Below are 18,201 nucleotides of genomic sequence, written 5' to 3'. Positions count from 1 at the left end.
ATTTGCAGTCAGCCTTTACAGAGAATCCTATTAAAACAAACTTCAGAGATCTGTGTCAGCTGCTGGATAGAAGTAACTTGGGTGCAGATAAATGTCTTGTACATAAGTATATGTGTTAAATTTAATTTGAAGATTTAACAGCAAATAAACCGTGAGTTTGTTTCTGTGAGCTTGAAACTTGCCTCCCATGATTGGGGTGGTTTTTATTTCTTTACAGGCTATGGAGCTGAACCATTTTGTAATGCATGCACACACGTAGTGACTAAAACATACTGGTTTTGTACAATATTAGGACTTAGTAATACCTACCTGTGTCTCTTAAATTAATTTGTTTGTAGGCTTTTATGACCTTTTTTAGTGACTTCATTTTGCTTAACTCGAAGACCTAGATATCTTGGCTCTATGTGCCACTGGTATTGTCGACCACAGTGCCTTCTTTAAAAGCTGACTTCAACATTTCAGAACGTATGCGCACAGTATGCCGTCAGGATTGTGATCCACTTCCCAGTGCTTAATACTTTTTTCCGGAAGCAACCTAAGGTTATCGGATACATGGAAAATTAGGGAGACCATTAAAGACACAGGTTGAAAAGTTTCTGTAATATACTGGCTTGTTTGCTGGCAGTTTTCATTATCTTCTGTTCTGTAACGATTTAGTTTCAAATTACTCACAGTCTTTCACTGCCAGCTTTTACTTCCGCTGGCAGCAGTTTGCTCTCTGACTCAAAGCATAAATCAGCTTCCTTGGAGATACTTTCTCCTCTTCTAACTCTTAAGTACCTCAAATAGCTAATTCTGGCATTGCCAGCAAGATTGACTTTTGTTTAATTTACAATAGATGCATCTGATTCCCAAAAAAAGTAACTGTTTCCATCGTACTGCTGGTGAGATGCAAAACTGGCATGACAAATTTTATCAAAGAAAAGCCTGAATAAGCTCAGTTGTTCTAGTGAGGGGGAATTTGTCTAGCTAGGGATTGAAGCATCTCGTCACTCCACGTGCCTATAGGATGCTTCCCAGCAGCTGAGAAACTACGGCAGGTAGTGAGGACACTGGCTTTTTCTGCACGTATGTGTGTGCCACTGGCCACTGCCAGCACTCTGGGGACTACCAGAACTTGAGGGACCCTGACTCACCACTGGGACTTGGTTCACTACTGAAGCTTCATCAAAGTGCCCTTGGGAGCCTGAACAGGAGCTGATACCGCTTCCACAAGGACACTGTACCTGAGAGGGAGATGTTTGCCTTGCTATAAGCTTCTATATTTATTTATACTTCGTGTGTCACCAAAACCTTTTCTGGAATTAGAGAAAAACAGGAAAGCTCTAATAAATCTTACATTTTTGTATTACATTTTGTACTACCAAAAATACAGTTTTGGTAGTTCTCACAAGTCAGAAATGCACAGGAGATAATTTTCAACACGTAAAGGATGGAGAGCTATCTTCAAAAAGCAGAGAAAGAAAAGGTCTGTCTTTCTCCCAAGTTCTTAATGCTCTGGAATGCTGCTTCTCATAAGCAGTGATCTTGTGGTGGGCAGGAACAAACAAGCACCAAGCAGCGTTCCGTTTGTGCCATCCTGCCTGGGATCGTCATACCCCTACCCTATTGGAGCCTGACAGTCCAGCAAACCTTTTCCTTGTTAGTTCTGGGCCGTCTTCTCTGTCTTTATGGAACAAGTAAACTAGCGTTTCAGAGGTGTGTGGGTTCCCTACGAACTACTTTTCCTTAATAGTGTAGTCATCTCTTATTTTCTACCAATAGGTGTAGTCATTCAAGTAGACCTATTATGCTGGTTTTCTCCTTGTTGAAGCATTCACTGTTAATCCAGTCCCAAAAAGAGCTTTCCAGCCTCCTCCTTGCACAGCTCCATTTATTAGCTAACGAATTTACTGTCACTCAACCACAACATCTGATTTAATTAGTAAAGATTAGTCACAGCTTTGAAAAGAGGCTTGAAGGTGGGTGCGCAGGCAGGTCCCGGTTGCTCCCACTGGAGCCAGGCTTTGGAAATGACGGTTCACTTGACTGGAGCAGAGTCACGACCAAGTCCTTGGCTCCCCTCCTCTCCTGCCCAGACGAAAGCACGCCCGGGGCGCCGGCCTGACTGGCCGTGAGTGAGTCCGGCCTGTGCCTGGCCGTGAGTGAGTCCGGCCTGTGCCTGGCCGTGAGTCCGGCCTGTGCCTGGCCGTGAGTGAGTCCGGCCTGTGCCTGGCCGTGAGTCCGGCCTGTGCCTGGCCGTGAGTGAGTCCGGCCTGTGCCTGGCCGTGAGTCAGGCCTGTGCCTGGCCGTGAGTCCGGCCTGACTGGCCGTGAGTCCGGCCTGTGCCTGGCCGTGAGTGAGTCCGGCCTGTGCCTGGCCGTGAGTCCGGCCTGACTGGCCGTGAGTGAGTCCGGCCTGTGCCTGGCCGTGAGTCCGGCCTGACTGGCCGTGAGTGAGTCCGGCCTGTGCCTGGCCGTGAGTCCGGCCTGTGCCTGGCCGTGAGTGAGTCCAGCCTGTGCCTGGCCGTGAGTCAGGCCTGTGCCTGGCCGTGAGTCCGGCCTGACTGGCCGTGAGTCCGGCCTGTGCCTGGCCGTGAGTCCGGCCTGTGCCTGGCCGTGAGTGAGTCCAGCCTGTGCCTGGCCGTGAGTCCGGCCTGTGCCTGGCCGTGAGTGAGTCCGGCCTGTGCCTGGCCGTGAGTCCGGCCTGACTGGCCGTGAGTCCAGCCTGTGCCTGGCCGTGAGTCCGGCCTGACTGGCCGTGAGTCAGGCCTGTGCCTGGCCGTGAGTCCGGCCTGTGCCTGGCCGTGAGTGAGTCCGGCCTGTGCCTGGCCGTGAGTCCGGCCTGACTGGCCGTGAGTCCGGCCTGTGCCTGGCCGTGAGTCCGGCCTGTGCCTGGCCGTGAGTGAGTCCAGCCTGTGCCTGGCCGTGAGTCAGGCCTGTGCCTGGCCGTGAGTCCGGCCTGTGCCTGGCCGTGAGTGAGTCCAGCCTGTGCCTGGCCGTGAGTCCGGCCTGACTGGCCGTGAGTCCGGCCTGTGCCTGGCCGTGAGTCCGGCCTGTGCCTGGCCGTGAGTGAGTCCAGCCTGTGCCTGGCCGTGAGTCCGGCCTGACTGGCCGTGAGTCCGGCCTGTGCCTGGCCGTGAGTCCGGCCTGTGCCTGGCCGTGAGTCCGGCCTGACTGGCCGTGAGTCCGGCCTGACTGGCCGTGAGTCCGGCCTGTGCCTGGCCGTGAGTGAGTCCAGCCTGTGCCTGGCCGTGAGTCCGGCCTGACTGGCCGTGAGTCCGGCCTGACTGGCCGTGAGTCCGGCCTGTGCCTGGCCGTGAGTCCGGCCTGTGCCTGGCCGTGAGTCCGGCCTGACTGGCCGTGAGTCCGGCCTGACTGGCCGTGAGTCTGGCCTGTGCCTGGCCGTGAGTCCGGCCTGACTGGCCGTGAGTCCGGCCTGTGCCTGGCCGTGCGGCAGCACCGGGCTCTGCAGCCCGAAAAACGCTTCCCCGTAGCTGCAGCGGGAGCGTGCGGTTTGGTAGCAATTTGCTGTGGGCACTAACTGGTAGAAGGTACCAACTTTCAGCTTTCATGGTACCAACCCAGCGTTAATTCTGTGAATTCCTGCTGACAAATCGCTGTCTTCTGCAATAGGTACAGTGTTTGGGCTTGCCGTGGTTTCCTGTGAAGTGTAATGAATTTGGTTTTTTCAATCTTACGCTCCAGGGTGACACCATCCCTTAGCAAGTTTGTGCTTAACCATTTCTGTAAACTTTGCTGGTTTGGCCTGTTTATTAAACAGTTTCTCTGTGGACTTTATATGTAATAATTGTTTTTACAAGCATTTTGAAAAATAACAAGGCTTTTTTCTACCCTTATTCAAATGGAATACATGTTTTCTTTACCCAAATGAACCTGCTGTTCAGGCCCAAAGGTTTGCTTTAGAATGGTTTGCTCACTTGCTAATGACTGTAATCAAGAATTCAGACTTATAAGTGATCATAGAATAATTTGTTCCTAATGATGCCATCTTTAAATGTGGGATGTGTTGATGTCTCGTTAGCTATTACAGCATAATAATTTTCTGATGCTACTTGTAAAATGCTGCTCCAGGAGAGCGGATTTGGTGAGAAATGTGTCCTGAAATAACGTCATGTGATGTTTTGTTTTCCTTCAAAATACAGACATATCAAGTCGACCTGAAGCCCAATGGGTCAGAAATCATGGTAACAAATGAAAACAAAAGGGAATACATTGAGTAGGTATACATTTATGGAATTTATCCTGAGCATAAGAAAGCCCAACTGTATTGTCTTAGAATTTACCCTCCTGCAGTTACTGTCGTTTGCACTGCTCCGCATCATCAGAAATCCTTTTAAAACAAAATCTTGTTGTTGACATTGTTTACACCCTAATCCTTAGAAAGTTTGAGTTTTACCCTTTCTGTTCTACAAACTACGCTGATCGGGGAAGTGTGGTGTCGGGGGAGGCTGTCTGGCCCATTCGGGAAGGGCTGGGATTGCTCTCGGGCGCTGGAGGGGGGCGCCGGCGGCCCGCTGGCGGGGGTGCCTCCCTGGCCTGCCGGGGGTGGCTCTGCCCCGGGCCCTCCCCAGGAGCCAGTTTCCACCCCGGGGCTTGCAGGTCTGCCCGAGGAGCTGCGAGGTGGCGGAGCGAGAGCAGAACTGAGCGCTGACCTGGGTCTAGAACAACGGTAACGATAGGGTGTCTGTAACTCACCAGGTCTGCATTTGCTGGCCACTGTGGTCCTGGGTCAAGGAAGAACTCAGGACCTCTGCAAATGTGTAGGCATCCCTCTGAGAGGAGAACTCTGTGCTTGTTCGTTAATCTCACTTGCAGTGTTGTATTCCAGTGAGTTGGCTGTAAAGGTGGAACAGTAAGAAATTTCTGCTTCTATGATTTTTTTTTTTTAGCTCTTTTGTGTGCAATATATTTGCACTGCCAGCTCTTTAGTTTTTCAGGTATGTCTGTTTTTCAAGTTTTTAGGTGCAAAATATTAGACACAATAAACTTTTTGTTATATCTAGCACAGTGCAAAAACTAAAAGCTCTTTGAAAGTCCGTGGGCCAACATTCAGCACTGAGTTAGGTTTACATCTAGCTAATTCTTTCATGGCTAGTCACGCTATTTTTATAACCTCAGAGTCAACACTTGGATGCTCTCATTTGGAAATGATTAACGCAACGTCAAATTTTTCAAATATTTTTCCCCAGAATTCCATTATGATAGAACTAATCTAGTTGTTATACTTTAAAAAAAAAAAAAAAAAACAAAAAAAAACCAAACAAAATTAAAAACCCCATCAGACTGCAGTTTGGTTTTGCCTCTGTGTCTTAACATAACATTCAAATGATGCATTCTCCTGCATACGTAGTGTTTATGAGATATCATGTAGATAATGCAGAATCATTTGTCTAATAGAAAATCTGGTGTTTTATTTGCCGCCTTATATAATACTTACTGCAGAAAAGAAGAAAAATAGATAAACTGACTAAATAGCCACTGCTTAAAAATCAATGTTATTTCTGTAAGCATTATGAGAAAATCACAGTAGGAATTTTCTAGGAACCGTCAAATGAACAGTATCCAGTGCTGTAATGCCGCCTTTGAAAATTCAGTTTGTGTAACAACGGCCAACATAAGAACAAAATCAAGTAAATTAAATGAGCTGCTTGCTTTCCCTGAAATCCCTGTGCAGGACACGTGCTTCTCCAAAGCACCCAGGTCACCAGGAGCCAGAGGTGCCTCCGGTGAGGCCCTGGCCCCCTCTGCCAGGCACAGACAGATCCAGGGCCCCGGTACCAGTGTCGCTATCAAAAACTGGCCGGGTCCTAAACTACATTTACTGTTAAGCTCCCTCGCTTTTTCTGCCTACCCAAATGTAAAATCATAAATTCAACTATACTTGCTGGCACTGTTAATTAGTGCTTCTTCAAAGGTGAGAAAACATTATAATTGCTATTTTCATGCAAATCAGGAACGGCATGTGCTGCAGTAGGAAAGGGATTTCTAAAGCATTATTCCAGCACCCGGGAGGTATTTATAATGTAGATGGTTGGCACTGAAATGCAAGCTTTCTCCATTGACAGTGCAGTTTTTGTTCATCTGTCTGTTTATTTATAGACAGGCTGTTATCTGTAGTTACATCTGTCCCCGAATTGTGTAGACTTTGTTGGGAATTGTTAATGACTCAGCTCAGGCAGAATAAAATGTCACTTAGGTACCTTTTGCTAGCAGTAAATACATTATCCAGAGTCTGGACTGGAACCTCATTTAGAAAGAAATAAGGCGTAGCACAGCACCTGTAGGTTCAGTCAGTCCGCAGGCAAGCCTTTATGCCGTGTTCATCCTTGAGTTAATCTCCATGGAACAGAAAGGTTTGATATTAGGTGACATAAGTGTTACATTAAAAAATTCTCAGTAATGTAAAAAAGTCATAGCTGTAAAACACGCAAGTGTACGTGTAGGTTGTTGTTGGGTGCTCCAGTGAAAATCCTCGTACTGTAACTTGTTCATAGTCACTGGGTGTTTTCCAACAATCTGATGAGTCACCCAAGATAAATCTGAACAATTACTAAAAAGCTGCTGAGTTTCCATAACATCAGAGTGTGGTTGGGAGATGGCTGAAGTTGTAAATGAAAAAATAAAACTATTAGGTTGCTAAAATCTCTAAACACTTAGTTTGCATTTTGCTAATGAGTGTGCTTTTGTTTATCTACTCTAGCCTGGTCATCCAGTGGCGGTTTGTAAACCGAGTTCAAAACAAATGAATGCTTTCCTGGAGGTAAGGTTCTTTAGCTGCTATTTTCCCCAAAAAAAAATGTTTTTTTTAATGCAGACTGGGTTAAGGGAGTGGGGAGCAGTGCATAACCGTACAAGTTCTGGAATGCCCATCTTTTATGATTTCACAATTTTACCTTGTGTAAGAATATATAGTCTTTCTCTTACAAGGTCATTCTCTTTCAAGTTTAAATTAATTGAGCTTGAACTAATTTTGTGATTAACTTTTTAACGTAGGGACTTGTACTTCAGCAACTCCGTATTTCATTTTCAAAACCCTTCTTTGGCCTCTGTCACGTACTTAGGTTCCCTGAAGCCAGAGCCTGTTAGATATAAAACTTAATTTTATGTAGTATGAGAATTTTAACTTTGCTTTGCTTTCTTTTAGGGATTCACAGAACTTCTTCCCATTGATCTGATTAAAATTTTTGATGAAAATGAACTAGAGGTGAGTTTAATGGATGACCAGAGACAACAGATCAGTAATGCTCATCACAAAAAGATGCACTATGTTCTAGGCTCATCATTCATCACTCACTTGTTGTAAGTGAAGTTGCAGACAAAGGTGGTTTCCCTATAATGGGACATGAGATTCTTCTCCCTAATTAATAAAGCTACTGATCATCTAAAGGCACAAAAAATTGTAATTTTTCAGTGAGGTTTTTGAGTATGTGCATGTAAAAGGATGTATGTAGCTTACTGGATTAATGCTGTTATGCCTATACCAGTCATATTTTGAGCAAAATACCATGAAAGATGCTGTCACACCAAGCATATGTAGATCATAGTTAGTGTATAGTGTTTCTTCAGTAAAATGAAATATCTTTGAGAATTCTGAAGAGAAGCTCAAACTCTCCTTCATGTTTGCATTTAGATGTGCACTGCTTAGCTGTTTAAATAAGCTTGTTTTTCTGACAAAGTGTACAGGATAACACAATACCATCTTCAGCTAACACCATAACAATTTACTTCCATTTGTAGTTACTGATGTGCGGCCTTGGCGATGTTGATGTCAATGACTGGAGACAACATACAATCTACAAAAATGGTTACTGCCCAAATCACCCCGTCATCCAGTGGTTCTGGAAGGTAATACTGTTTGACCACACTTGGCTTCTCTGACTATTCCAAAAAGTGAAAGCTACTGTATTGTCTGTTATGAAATCATTTTTCCTTATGAAAACTGCTGAAGAACAGAGCTGTGGCTGTTGGAAGTGACCGCTGGGGTGGGTACTCACTGGGAACTCTACTAGGAACAGACCCAAGGTACAAAGTGTCAGATCTTGGGTTTTATCTGGAGTGTCTTCATAAAAGCATTTTACTTGACAAAAACTGCAAAAGTCCCCAGAAAAACTCCTAAAATACTTTTCCCAGAATTGTTTCTTCAAAGGGATCTCTGCTTTTCTTAAAAACACAGGAATCTTACAGATTTGTGTGTTCACTTCAGACTTTGTTGCTGGTATCATTTTCCTGCCCGCGGTGGTTTCCAGCAAGGCTCTGTACTTGGATCTGCCCAGGAGAGGTCCTGCTGTAATTTGCAAACACCTGGTTTTCTGTGAACCTTTGTCCCATCTCCTGGGTGTTTCTGTCCTCTTCCCTTGGGTGCAGCCACCGTGTGCCCGCTGCTGGCTCAGGTCACTGTCCCCCCCAGCGACTCATGGTGTGCGTAGCTGCGGCGTCGCTGTCGTGGCCTGGCACGGCCGGACGAGGCTGAGCTGGTGTGAGCAGAGGAAACCTCCGGTTTCTTGCTACTGCACGTCTTCCAGGCTGACACAAAGATTATTTACTGCAGTTTTGTTTGTTAACAATGACAGCTACAGCCCTGACAGCCACTGTGTGTTTGCCAACAGGCTGTTTTACTGATGGATGCTGAAAAGCGGATTCGGTTGCTGCAGTTCGTTACCGGGACGTCACGCGTGCCTATGAATGGATTTGCTGAACTTTACGGTGAGCTTCCCTCCAGGTGCCCCAGGTTCCGCTCCCTGCTCGGGTCTGCACAGACCCCGTCCCAAGGGGAACAAGAAAACCTGGGCACAAATGAAATTTAGTCATAGCCAGACTTTGACCCCCACGTCAGAATTCCGCTGGATGCCAAAAGCGCTGGAGGGTTGGGGGGCACACTGAGGAGGAGTTAGGTTTTATACACTGTGCTGTTAGGTAAATGCTCTCCTAGTTCCCACAGGAAAAATTTCAGCCGTCAACAGACTAATACTCAAGTTATGAGGAGAATGCACGTTTAACCAAGCGCTTTAATCGTTAGATGTTAATGTCTGCGCTTACTGCTTTTGCAGCACGCATACTCTACACCAAGCTAGTTAGATAAACTTAACAAGCTAACTGGCCTTAATTAAAACTACACTAAAGCAAATAGGAATGTGGGGGTTTGTTTTTAAGAGAGTTTGTACCAGTTATTTTGTACCAGTTGAAAAATCTAGTCTACAATTTATACAAACATTTAGTGTTAAAAATATTTAGGTAGTCTCTGTAGTGTCCAGCAATTTATATTTCATACGATTTTCATTTTCAACCAGGTTCAAACGGTCCTCAGCTGTTTACAATAGAGCAATGGGGAAGTCCTGATAAACTGCCCCGAGCTCACACATGGTAAGTCGCACCAGCATCTATTTAGATAGCTCTTCTGTATTATGATACTGCCAAGAAAGGGGGGAACTGATGGATTTTTTTGGTTTTTTCCCCTTTCCTGAGTGGTTTTTAACAAATCCCCACTTTCAGCTCTGGAGAGAGGCGGCACACAGTCATTTCTGGGAACTCGCTCTGGTGCGGGCAGGAGCACACAGGGTGGTGGGGTCTGCACAGGGCACCGCGCGCCCTGCCCCCATTTGGACAAAAAGATGCATTCTCTGTTAAGGCCCCCAAATAATTTAACCTTTTCTATTTCTTTAAAATTATGTGGATTTTGCAGCGGGTTATTAAAAGACTCTCTCCCTTCTAAATTCCAGCTTTAATCGCCTAGACTTACCTCTTTATGAATCTTTTGAAGATTTGCGAGAGAAGCTCCTTATGGCAGTGGAAAATGCTCAAGGATTTGAAGGGGTGGATTAAAACGCCGCCTTTCTCCCCCCCTTCAAGCAAGTTCTGCTTGCACTTCTGCATTTGCCTAACGGACTCCGAGTGACTGTGGCAGAACAGTTGCACAGCGCTGGTTCATGGAGCAAACCCTTCGACAGCGCAGTTGCCTGAATCCCCGAGTTGAACTGCAATCCGTGGGTGGCTTTTCTGCCCTTTCCACAGCAGGTTACCAACTGCTTAACAGGAACTCTGATCACATTTCAGCAGGACTTACTCTATTTATGTTGTGCCTCTGTAGGCAAAGCCCTTAATAAATATTTTACAGAATTTCTAATGACAATGAATGGAATTAATCATTTTACAGGTATGGTATTACAACTCATGTTTACTTTTTAATTGATTTAGACATTTTCAGATTTTATTTCATTACAATTAAATATCATATACTTGGAAAACTGAGCATTTTTCTTAATTTCATACCAGACTTGATGCCAGTGTCACTTTTTCAAAGCACATTTTGAGCCTTGTGTTCCCAAACTATTAAGAAAGTAGGAGGAAGCTATGTTGAAAATTTTCTCTACGCGGGCTATATCTTGAGAGCAACTCTTTTCATTGAGCACATAAGTATTTTTCTGTATCCAGAAGTATGGACTGGATGTTGCATTTTTCTATAAATATTAGAATAGTTACAAGTCAAGGGAGAATCATAACATAGCATGCCAAATCTCATGTTCAATAAAGAAATTGCCTCATTATTGGTAATATTTACATGTACTATAAAGCATTTTGGGGTGGGGTTGGCATTAATCATTTTAGGAAAATATGCTTAACCCTGTTCATTATCTTTGTATAGTGATTCTTTTCTTACCCTTTCCTCTTTACTGTTCGCAACGGAGGCATTTTGAATGAAACCTGGCACTATGTGATTTGGCACTATGGAAACAGATCTGTTTTGTCTCCTATTTGTATGCATTTGCTAATGATATCTAAATAACAATGGTTTTTTTGTTTGTTTCTAACTGCACCAACTCTAAAGGCACTTTATGTAACACATGGAAGTCATATCTGTTTTTTATCATAAACATTAATGTGATTATATTCCTTCTCACTGCACATGTCGTTCTGGTGCAATATCTATCAGTTGTGAATTTGGCTGCTGCTGATGTATAAAAAAAAAACCACAACAGATGTAGAGCTGAGCCTGCAGACATGTTCCTCAGCAATTGTTTTTTGTGATTTATTTTTTACTTAATCACAAAGATTTATTTAATATACACTGCTATCTAATCAATTTTGTTACCTATGACATGTTGCATGCTTAAACTATAATGTCTGAGTTGCATCTCTTTTGTGACAGATTAAAAGTGAAAGATTTGTATTTGAGCCACTGAAGTTCAATGGTTACAATACTACTAGGGTAGGTTTGAGGAGGGTACAGCTTCAGCAATTTAACATTCAGTTTTGTGAGTTCTGCCCACATACTTACCTGTAAGTTGGCTTTTTCCCCCAAGAACCTATTTAACACTTTATGAAGCCAGATGACACCACCTGCCAAAACAGACCGTCACCTCATTGCCAGCAGCTTTTTAAGCCCTGTCCTTACCTGGTCGCCAGCACCCAGGGGCCAGGACAGTCTGTCTGGGCAGGAGCAGCTGCACGGCAGAAACCGCAGGACTGTGGCGGCTGCTGGAAAGAAGCCTGAGTGCTGCTAACCACCACGAGGGGTTGGGTGCTAGCACGAGGTCTGAAGACCTAATCGAGGCATGAGGAAGGTGATGTTATTATTTGATCACGGGTCAAGATGAATTTTCTATTAAATGTTTCCTGACATTCCTTTCGGACTCTCTACATCTGATGAGTGAGCCTGAAGATGAGAACGTGGGCGGCCTCAGAGTGGATAAACACCGTGCTGATCATTCAGCTGTGGGGAAAAGGAAGTAAATCCAGGTATTTCCACTGACCTTCTCTATGTTCAGCACAGCTGGTGAAAACATGGTCTCCCTTGAGGGAAGCATCATACTCCATCCAAAATCGGTTTTCTTCCCTCACCTGGAAAATGTTTGCTGTGGTTAGAGCCTCTGCCATGTATCAGCACCTTAAGAACTCCTGAGAATTGAATTTTTTGGTTGTGAAACTGCAATGTGATTTCATGTATCAATGAAGCCTGTGACCTACCAGTCGTGCAGCTCAGGTAGAACCAGAAGTCAGGTTTGTGTTTAAGAATCTGCCGTTCCTCTTGTGTCTTGCTTTGGTCCCTTCCCTCCTCTCACCCTCAACTCATAAAGCAGGTTTACTAATACTTATCTACATCAAAGCCCTTCCAGCTATCAAGGATTACATAGTGACATCTGACTAGAAGGTTTCTTGGATTCTTTATCTTTTAAAAAAAAATATTTAGAATGACTTAGCTTAACATCTTTTCAGATTCTACTCACCTCCAACTGACAGATACTCCAAAACCCTTCACTAGGTATTAATATAGTGAGGCAAATTCCTCTGTATGAATTGTAATTAATGCGTATTTGGACTGTAGTGGTTTGAGAGACAGGCTTTCAATTTTTAGGAAGTAGTTCAATATTAAAAGAAAGCCCTTAACTCCCTCAGGGTGTGCCATGAGAGTGGCAGCTTTGAGTGCAGCGCCCAAAGGGCCCTGCCCTACCTCGGGCAGCACTGGCAGAGGCCTGACGTGCAGTGCCCTGACAGACTTGTGCAGCTCATGCTGAAACCTGCACCATTTGGTCTTTTGGGGCAATTAATGCAAATAACTACATAAGTAAGTGCTATTTGTGCTCTAGCCAGTGCAGGCACAGCTCTCACCTGCATTGCTGACGCGCCTCGCAGTACCAGGCACAGCTATCAGCCCCAGCCGCTAGCTGCTGTACGTTCAAGGCCCTGTGAAGGTGTTCCTCCCAACAGCCCAGGTGAACGTAGCAGTAAGCCAGCTCATTACTTTTCTTTCCTGAGATTTAGCTATGCTATCACAACACAGCACTGCATCTTGCCTGTACAAACGCACCACAGCTCCCTCTGCTACGGAAATGAAACGGTCTGAAAGTAGCCCAGAGTCAGCGATCACACACGAGCCAGACTACGTGGAGGAGAAGCTGAAAATCGCTCAGCCCAGTCCCATTTCTGCATCGAGCTTTCGTTACGGGCATCAGAAGCCTTCCTGGGAGCTAGAGCTATCAGGCTGCCACTGCCAGGCTCGGCAGCGCTGTAGCTACCAGGACACAAGCCCCTGCTAAAACGTGCTAACACCCATGCAACCCAGATTTTATTGTTGATGGCTAAACCCTTGGGCAGATAGGCCCCTCTCTTCAGCCAGAAAGTTAAGATCTTGTATGCTATGACAAAACCCAGGAAGTTATCTTCAGTTTTGCAATAAACTATATGCGGCTAAATAAAACTGTGTCAGCTGTGCAAAGTAGCAGCTGCAGAAGAAATGGGTTTTCTTCTGCAGGGCTCTAAACAGAGCCTGGATTTTAACAGTCTGGAGTCCTGCTGGAGCTCCCGAAGCAACACTTGAAGCAATCTTTCTAGAAGAAAAGGTAGCTAAATGTCATTTACTTAAAACATCTAAAAGCAGCTAACAGTCCAGTGGGACTTGTACCGTAGTATTGTGCCTTTCTTACCGCAGTACCTGCTTGTGCACTGACAGTTTAGCCTGCTCGCTACAAACCAACCCAGCGGTATTTTAAAAGGTTCTATTCAGCTGCTTTGTTTTGGTTAATAAATGGCAATCATAAAGGTGGTACCTAAACCATTTTGCTTGCTCTTGTTTGCTCTTACGAAGCCTTAAGGCCACTGATTCCTACAAATTCTCGTCAGAACACAGGCTCTGCAGCTGCCACCCCCTGCTCTCACTAGGGCTCACAGCTCTGCCTGGGAGGGCTGGAGCGTACACCACCCCGACCACATCAGCTCCTGCTCACACGCCCGGCCCCTGGAAACTGCTGCTGCGTTTTATCTTCCAGTCCAGGAGGAACGAGAAGAAGGGCGCGTTTTAGCTTACTCCTGTCCCTTTCGTGGTGGCCTCTCCCCCTGCGGAGCGGGAGCAGAGCGGCGGGCAGGGCTGGGCTGTAAGCGGGCACTAACCCCGCACCGCTCAGCCCTGGCACTCGGCGGCACGGCTGCGGCACTCGCCGCTCCTCAAGCGTGTTCTGTGAGCAGGGAGGGCAAGCTGGATAGTTAGACTGCACTTCGAAGAGTCAAAAATAACCCATCACACCCGTGTGATTGCAAGGGCTAATTATCAGTATGTATAGTAGAAAAAAGGTAGATTACCAGATTGGACATTTTAAAGCACACATTAATCTTCTATAATAAAAGCTTTTCCTTTTGCATATAAAATTACAAGGACAGAAAAAACCCTGCAAGTCTTCACCCATCTGTTACGATGTTGCACTAAGAAGTAATGCACGTTTGAAATGCACGGGAAACTTCTAAAGCTGGAATCTAACCATATTAATGTTACGTCCCCCCCAGCCTGTCCCAGTGCACCCAGCACCCTATTAGATACCACCAGCACAAACCATATTTAGTCATGTCAGTCAACGCACACTTCTAACAATCTGTCCACATTTATCCTCCACTTGCATGTTGGGGTTTCCTCCTTTTCCATATTACTTTCACAGAGACCTTGCGCTTTTTTCCTTAATTTTTTAGTATGTAGCTGTAAAAATATACACAGTACGCATCCACATACAATTGTACATGTGTTGCATTTTTATACTTTAATCTGTGTTTTACTGGCTTTAGAGAGGCTGGTGAGCCATCCGTCTCCACTGCAGATTTGTCACAACCATGCAATAGTGAATAGGTTATGATTCTCAAAACTCAAATGGAAATCTCAAGGAAACAACGTTGCTATGTTCTGTGTTTGTGAACATAAATTTAAAATAAAATTTAAAACTGAGATTTACTGATATTTCCAAACATGTAAAAGTGTCAAACATTCCAGATTAAATGCATACTGTTTAATTATTTTATTTTTTGTAAAGTCACCTCAATACTAGAAGGCTATTCAAAATTATGCTAAACTACCTTAAAGCTGATTTTAAAAGTACTACTTCTAGATAATGCTCATTTTCACAATTAATACAGCTTTAAACTGTGGTTGGATTCGATACACTGTGGGGAAAGGATTTGTTTATGGCAAAAGTCATTTTTTCCATTTATTTTCTGAGAAGCAGTGAAAGAAACTGTAGTTTTGTTCTTCTGACAGCAAAAGCTCAATGTGACAAAATGAAGTTGTTGTAATGAAATGATGCAACCTAATTAAATATTTAATAAAGAATTATGGAAGCTACAACATTTTATACTTCAAATACATTTTTGCCTACTGAAGCTTTGTTTTGTTAAAAAAAAAATAAATTGCCATGAGGTCACAATTTGCAGGAAGGCTTTCACAACCTGGGATGTGTTTGGGGGAGCCCATGTGCAGTTACATCTCTACCTGATTTATTTTTAAGTGATTAAACACACCAACCACATGCTTCTGTAAAAGCGGTGCCCAACTTTTCCCCGTGCTCCTCCCTGCATTTACGAAACAGTAATGTGTACAACGTTTTCAGCAGAGTGAGAACGTATCCCCGGGAGAACTTCGCAGTGGCTATTGGTCACTGGTCCACAGCCACGTGCAGAAGGCACAATTCAAGGTAACTCGATAAGGATTTGAACAATTAATTCAATGTTAGTGGTTACACAGTGTCCTCTAAAGAAGTGCCATTAGATAAAATACAGAAATTGCACATCATCTGTTCCATCATCATTTCCAATACAAGAATTGTAATGCTCCAGACTTCCATGGGAAGTTCTGTTCTAGAATTACCCAATTCCGCGGTGACCATACAAAGCAGCACATTTACAAACTTCACGTGTTTAAGCCATACCTGAAGTAAGTGTGAACATTCTATCATTTTTATTGCCTATTTCCTATGCTTATAGCAGAATTTTCTGCAGTCCATGATTACGTACTAGAAACAGAATATCCCCTACTTGCAAACTCTAAATTCAGTTTAACAATGCAAGTCTACACCTTTATAAATTTGTTTTGATTTTCAGTGTTCCAGTGTTGCAGTACTAAGAACAGCATATTAACAATGGAACTAATGTTGCCTTCTCTGTTAATCATTGTGAATGCCCAACTTACAAAAAAAAAAAAAAAAAACAAAAAAAAAAAAAAACAAAACACCCCCAAAACAAAAACTACCACCAACAAAAACAAAGCCCTACAAAAACCCGAAACCTGACCAAGACAAAAAAAAAAAACGACCAACCACCACAAGTCACATTTCTGATTTAACATCTCACTTTAGGAATACGATGCATTCTGCTTTAGCTAATGTCAGTGCTTACCAGAGTTGCAAATGGACTAAATTATCTGCTAGTCTTAAATTTAGAATCAGCGTGTAAGAGTCTCCTGGCTTTTGAGCTTCACACAACGCACAGCCTACATGCAACACTGGTCTGGCTTGCACTAATACACATCAAGGGTCACATAGCATACTCTTGAAGCCACCTTCAACTGCAATTTGCTGAAGAAAAAGAAAATAGGAAGATAGAAAAAGGGGGAGGGGGGGAAGATGCATCACCACATCCACACCCACCCGACCCCCTCCACTTAAGCAAGTATCCAGGAGTCCGGGAACTGGAAGAGCAACAAGGGCAACCAAGGCGACTAGGCAAAAAAGAAACCTCGTCCTACAACCCAGAAATATCACCTGCCATCACAAATACTGATCATCTCAATAGATGGGAAAACCTGTTATGAATCAAATTACTAGGAGCTCACCAATGCTGCCATAGGACCTCTTAAAGCCACCAAACCCCACGATGACTCTGCCTGTTAGGTCTTGCAACTGAATTATTTTTGTGCACATGTGTGATGTTGTGGTACATCATCTCAATTTGCAATTATGGCATTACTTACTCTACTAATTAATGCACCAGTCTCTTTACTGTTCGGCTGTATCAACAACAGAGCAGCAACTAATTTACTTTGCATAAATTTTACTTGTGTCTATCTGTATTTTTTCCTCCCTTGGGCACTGGTTTCTGAAAGGGCTGCCCACCACCTCTGCTTTCTTCAGGCCTCCCCCTCTTCCTAAGCTAGAGCAGCCAGGCAACATATTTCAAAGTTTTCCATCAGCTAATATTGCTGGAACTGACTCAGCTGCTTTGTTAATGTACTTATTTACATGAGCAAACATCTTTGTACTGTAAAAAGTGACAATCTCTGTGCAATGCTGAAACATAGGATTAACCAGCACTCCCTATAACAGAAGTCTAAAAACAAACAAAACACCTCAACATACACATCTCTTCCAGTGATACCTACATGTGTATTAATGTTTTGGCATAGCTACGTCCAGTACTTAAAAACAACCACACACAAAAATCCCAAAACAAAACAAAAACAACCAAAACAAAACCACAGCAATTTCATTTGTGCTTCTAATTGGAAAATAAAAATAAATTGTGGCAAGGTAGTGTTCTAAGTGGTTAAAGACTGTCTGCAAAACCTTACTATATGCCATTTGTATATGGCTAGTAAGGTTTTGCTGCCCTATGAGAAACAAGCAAACAAAAATATGTCAATATATTCAAATGCCAAATCAATACTTATATATCAACAACACTCTGTAGCCACCCCTAGGAGACGCTGCAGTAACTACATTAGCAGTGAATACATTCGTATTTCCAGCCCTGAAACTTGGTTGCTTCCTACCCCGTCATGGAAGAAATCCTACACTATCCAAATGAATTCCTTTTCCTTTTTAAGCTTGCTGTCATTAATAAAAACCACCATATGAGATCAAATTAAAGGTCCAGCTGAACAAATATCTGTTTTGCAAATTCTGCCAAAACAGCTTAAGAGTAGGGTAAATAGTAGTGCTTACAGCACATGCACTTCAAGCATGAGCGATCTGCAGCTGAAGGACCGGCTACAGTGACGAAGGCTTCTTTTTCCTTGCACATAAATAATCTTATCTTTTTTTTTTTTTTTTTAAAGAAATAGTTTCTGGTGTCATGGGAAAGTGTAGTATTTACAGCTGCTTGAGCAGTGTCAATGATAACTTCTCCCCTTGTTTTGAACCTGACACCTCTTCTCTTTTATCTGTCCCTCCTTGTGTTCCTCACTCCCCCCTCTCCTGCCTGCTATCTCTGTATATAGTCGAGAGGTCTCTGGTTTCCTTCCCTTGTGATGGCTTCCAATCCAGAAGGCTATCAGAGCAACACCTCTACAAACTCATGGGGGTTCTTACACTCACCTGTGCCTCCCACAACATCCCTTACATCGGGGTTGACTACAGGCCCGTGGCACGAAAGCCTAATGCACATGGCCTCTGGAGCTGGCTCCCTCGCGTGGAAACTAGTCCTAACCGCGGGTCAGGACACAGCCAAAGCCAAC

At 44.0% G+C, this 18,201-nt stretch overlaps 1 protein-coding gene across 1 annotated transcript in view; it reads left to right on the top strand.

Moving 5' to 3' along the window:
• The window catches only part of NEDD4L (NEDD4 like E3 ubiquitin protein ligase), a 185,540-nt gene extending 170,439 nt beyond the window's left edge, over positions 1 to 15,101 (top strand). Inside the window, 8 exon segments of the mRNA XM_042804482.1 lie at positions 4,145 to 4,218; positions 6,703 to 6,734; positions 6,737 to 6,762; positions 7,147 to 7,206; positions 7,740 to 7,847; positions 8,609 to 8,705; positions 9,290 to 9,362; positions 9,719 to 15,101. Of these exon segments, the coding sequence (XP_042660416.1) occupies positions 4,145 to 4,218; positions 6,703 to 6,734; positions 6,737 to 6,762; positions 7,147 to 7,206; positions 7,740 to 7,847; positions 8,609 to 8,705; positions 9,290 to 9,362; positions 9,719 to 9,821 (573 nt within the window). The 3' untranslated portion in view covers positions 9,822 to 15,101.
• Positions 15,102 to 18,201: the final 3,100 nt, after the last annotated feature.

Source organism: Tyto alba, unplaced genomic scaffold, assembly GCF_018691265.1.
Source record: "Tyto alba isolate M040663 unplaced genomic scaffold, T.alba_DEE_v4.0 Super-Scaffold_42, whole genome shotgun sequence".
Taxonomy (NCBI): Eukaryota; Metazoa; Chordata; class Aves; order Strigiformes; family Tytonidae; genus Tyto; species Tyto alba.
The sequence above is the reverse complement of the archived record's forward strand: the minus strand, read 5'-3'. Positions and strand labels throughout refer to the sequence as shown.